The 4776-nt window shown below is 39.2% G+C and overlaps 1 protein-coding gene across 1 annotated transcript; it reads right to left on the minus strand.

The window, feature by feature from the left end:
* Positions 1-272: 272 nt before the first annotated feature.
* Positions 273-2416, minus strand: LOC107474209 (uncharacterized). The gene is made up of 2 exons (XM_016093810.1): positions 1657-2416; positions 273-415 (listed from the first exon to the last, which is right to left on the minus strand). The coding sequence occupies exons 1-2, from the start codon at positions 2414-2416 to the stop codon at positions 273-275; spliced, it is 903 nt and encodes a 300-aa protein (XP_015949296.1).
* Positions 2417-4776: the final 2360 nt, after the last annotated feature.

Below are 4776 nucleotides of genomic sequence, written 5' to 3' on the forward strand. Positions count from 1 at the left end.
ATATTTTGACATTTGCATTAGGCACATAAATCTCTTTTTAATTCTCCTTTGTTTATCAAAATTTGATATCTTTAGCGGCTCCTTATTGTATCGCTATGCGTACCACATCTCATCGATACCATGTCATAAACTGGGAATGGATTTAGTCCGATATTTTCACTCTACACTCTCATTCTCCAACTTAGAACTTCAACTCATCTAACATTTCCTCCTTTGAAATTAACGTCCAAGAATCCCTTATAAACTTCTTGCTTAGGGTGTCTACTACAACCTCATGATGTCGCATCAGCACGCTTCTTAAGTCCTCCAATAATGCATCGTATTAATTTCTTAAATGGTCCATTAGACTTAAGTAATACAAGCGTTGGCATAAGGATCAATCTTCTTTCCATGGCTCGAAGGCTTCCATCGTATCCTGGTATTTCATTCACACGGTGCACCTCATTGCATATATTTTAGTCACGAGCGATACTATCGTGCGAGGATTAAGGTTTTGAATTCCCTCGCAATGTCGCTGGTTTACTTTCATGTTCCAAAGTCTTGCTCTAAAGGATTGACACTCTAATAATTGCATCTAAGAGTTGTGTGTGACACAAAATCCAATATAAGTTTATTTTTCAAAGAAAAATTATGTTCAAAAGAACGAACGAGTAGCACGAACGGTGTTCACAAGAATTCAAAAGAAAGTCTTACATACAATTAACCGGAGTTGTACCGAACTAACGAGATGCACAAGAAGAGAAATGTAGTTGCATTTCAGGAAAGAAGTCCGAATCAATGCTTAAATAGAAAGAATAAGGCATGGTGGATTGTATAGGTTCTAGTTGGCTTAAAAGGAATGCGAGTTTCCACAAGGGGGCAATTTCACGCACCGCAGATCACCAGGATTCAAAGATTATGTGATTACATTAGGATGAGTTCAGGCTTATTTCAAAAGAGACAAGCTTTATATGAGTAAAGAATAAAATCAGAAGAACAATGAATTTGGCTTTCACAGGAAAAGATTCTAGATAGAGTTTTCAATGTAAGCTATAAGAGGAAGGCTAGATTAAGTCGTGAAGATTAGTTGGTGCACTCTCGGAAAGAAACACTTAGTTGGACGATTCTCTCTTCCAGTACTCTCTTCAACTCGGTCTTGAACTCTACTGATTCTAATAATGTCTTCACTTGTGGTGCAATCAACACTAATCTGATTTTTGACATTATGTCTATGGAAAACTCACGTTCTCTCTAAGGTGGAAATTCTGGTACATCTTCAAGAACGGTCTTGGGAACTCCCTCGTATAGGAATCTGGTCTCACCTCTACTTGTCTTTTGATCAATTAACAACTAAAGGTTGAACTCGTCTATTCCTTTTCCTTGGAATCTTAACGTCATTGGATTTCAAACGGTAACTCCGCATAACTCTCAATGGTTCCGATTCCTTGTGTATAATTCACCCAGTTTCCACTTCGTCATTCTAATTCTTATCTTCCAAGAACCTGGCCACTCATCTAAGTTAGCTAAGTATCGCTCCACCTCAACAACTAGTAGTCTTCGACTAACCATCGGCTCGAACGCCACGATCATCAAAACTTGTCATGCTTCATAAATGGATCATACATATATTAATGATACACAAGGTAGTTAAGAACTCAACTGCTAGCTTATGGTTACCTCGGGTCTGAAGATCGGATTCGACTGCATCCCGGCGTTTCTTGTGTGGACAGTCTTGAGCTATATGCCCTGGCTTCCCGCACCTGTAACATATGCCTAGTCTGGCTCTATGCGGCTCATATGGAGTAATCTCTCCATAACCTTCCTGTAACATTGCTGACTTCATGGAGTAACGTTTTGTGAATTGACTTTTCATAACCAATTCAGGGAAGTTCGTTAACCTTTGCGGGCTCACGCAGTTGAAGATGTCTCTTCTAAGCCCTTTCTCATACTGAACACACTTCCACGCCTCATTGTTGGCTGGATTGCCTTGACAAAATCTTGAGAGATGACACAAGTTATCAAATTCACGAGTATAGTCAGCAGCAGATATATTTTCTTGCTTCAGTTGCATTAACTTCAATTCTTTTGCAATGCGAATTGTATGTAAGAAATATTTCCCGTAGAATTCCATCTTGAATCTACTCCAAGGAATATCTGTTAGCTCCATCTGCAAGGTGTGATATAACTTCTGCCACCATTCCTGAGCATCTCCCTTCAACATGTAAGTCACTATTTCAATCGACTGTACTTCTGGTATGTGCTGAGTGTATAAGAATCTCTTGACATCTCGAAACCATCGATTAGCCTCTAACGCATTGGCATTTTCATTAAACCGGGGTGGACCACTTTTGAGGAAATCAGTAAGGGTCATGGACCTATAGTATTGACCTATGTTGCTCGTACCAGCACCCGAGCTTCCATCTCGGGGTTCTCGCATTGGTTCGGTCCTAGGATTTTCCTTCCAATTACCTCGCTTGGATCTGCAAGTCAACATTTGGTCCTTGTTCACACCAAAGGCATGCTTAAGGTGATCAGTCTCAATATCTTAAGTTTAGTGCTTAAGAGTCACAAACGCATGCTCATGAATATGTATGCTACACATATCAGTTAGATATCTGATAGGCAAAATTGTGATTTACTCTTTTCATAACTCGAACAATTCTTAGTAATAGCTCCAAAAGCTTGGTGCACACTACTATGGTTCACTCACATTCTTCACAACTTCGCACAACTAACCAGCAAGTGCACTGGGTCGTCCAAGTAATAAACCTTACGTGAGTAAGGGTCGATCCCACGGAGATTGTTGGTATGAAGCAAGTTATGGTCATCTTGTAAATCTCAGTCAAAAAGATTATAATGGTTATAAAGGTTTTCGAAAATAATAATAATTAAAGCATAAAATAAAGATAAAGATACTTTTGTAAATCATTGGTGGGAATTTCAGATAAGTGTATGGAGATGCTTTGTCCCTGTTGAATCTCTATTTTCCTACTACCTTCCTTCAATCCTTCTTACTCCTTTCCATGGCAAGCTGTATGTAGGGCATCACCGTTGTCAATGGCTACTTCCCATCCTCTCAGTGAAAATGGTCCAAATGCTCTGTCACAGCACGGCTAATCATCTATCGATTCTCGATCATGTCGGAATAGAAATCCATTGATTGTTTTGCGTCTGTCACCTCGCCCAACAATCGCAAGTTTGAAGCTCGTCACTGCCATTTAATCCTTGAATCCTACTCAGAATACCACAGACAAGGTTTAGACTTTCCAGATTCTCAAGAGTGGCCACCAAAGGGTTCTAACTTATACCACAAAGATTCTGGTTAAGGAATTTAAGAGATACACGCTCGATCTAAGGTAGAACGGAAGTGGTTGTCAGTCACGCATTCATATGTGAGAATGATGATGAGTGTCACGGATCATCGCATTCGTCATGTTGATGTGCAGCAAATATCTTAGAACAAGAATAAGTATGAATTGAATAGAACATAGTAGTAATTGCATTAATACTCGAGGTACAGCAGAGCTCCACACCATAATCTATGGTGTGTAGAAACTCCATAGTTGAAAATACATAAGTGATGGTCCAGGTATGGCCGAGAGGCCAGCCCCCAAAATGTGATCAATAGTCTCCTAAGATGAACAATAGATTAAAACTGAGACCAAAGATAAAGACGGAACCAAGATGTCTAATACAATAGTAAAATGTCCTATTTATACTAGACTAGTTACTAGGGTTTACAAAAATAAGTCTGAATGTAGAAATCCACTTCTGGGGCCCACTTTGGTGTGTGCTTGGGTTGAGCTTGAGCTTTACACGTGTAGAGGCTTCTCTTGGAGTTAAACACAAAGTTGTAACGTGTTTTTTGGCATTTAATTCTGGTTTGTGACGTGTTTCTGGCGTTTTACTCCAGAATGCAGCATGGAACTAGCATTGAACGCCAGTTTGCGTCATCTAAGCTCGAACAAAGTATGAACTATCATATATTGCTAGAAATATCTGGAGGTCTATTTTCCAATGCCGTTGAAAGCGCGCCATTTGGAGTTTTGTAACTCCAGAAAATCCATTTCGAGTGCAGGGAGGTCAGAATCCAACAACATCAGCAGTCCTTTGTCAGCCTGAATCAGATTTTTGCTCAGGTCCCTCAATTTCAGCCAGAAAATACCTGAACTCACAGAAAAACACACAAACTCATAGTAAAGTCCAAAAATGTGAATTTTTCATAAAAACTAATGAAAACATCCCTAACAGTAGCTAGATCCTACTAAAAACTACCTAAAAACAATGCCGAAAAGCGTATAAATTATCCGCTCATCACAACAGCAAACTTAAATTGTTGCTTGTCCCCAAGAAACTGAAAATCAAATAGGAATAAAAGAAGAGAATATACTATAAATCCCAAAATATCAATGAATATTAGTTCTAATTAGATGAGCGGGACTTGTAGCTTTTTGCTTCTGAATAGTTTTGGCATATCACTTTTTCCCTTGAGGTTTAGAATGATTGGCATCTATAGGAACTCAGAATTTTGGATAGTGTTATTGATTCTCCTAGTTAAGTATGTTGATTCTTGAACACAGCTACTTTTATGAGTATTGGCCGTGGCCCTAAGCACTTTGTTTTCTAGTATTACCACCGGATACATAAATGCCACAGACACATGACTGGGTGAACCTTTTTAGATTGTGACTCAGCTTTGCTAAAGTCCCCAGTTAGAGGTATCCAGAGCTCTTAAGCACACTCTTTTTGCTTTGGATCATGACTTTAACCACTCAGTCTCAAACTTTTCACTTGGAC

The sequence above is a fragment of the Arachis duranensis genome, chromosome 2, assembly GCF_000817695.3.
Source record: "Arachis duranensis cultivar V14167 chromosome 2, aradu.V14167.gnm2.J7QH, whole genome shotgun sequence".
Lineage (NCBI taxonomy): Eukaryota > Viridiplantae > Streptophyta > Magnoliopsida > Fabales > Fabaceae > Arachis > Arachis duranensis.

Excerpts from the sequence above, each read along its gene's own strand:
- LOC107474209 (XM_016093810.1), bottom strand. The coding sequence starts at position 2,416 with ATGCGAGAACCCCGAGATGGAAGCTCGGGTGCTGGTACGAGCAACATA. Across the intron at positions 416-1,656 it reads ATCCGATCTTCAGACCCGAG|GATACGATGGAAGCCTTCGA; the intron begins GTAACCATAAGC and ends ATGAAATACCAG.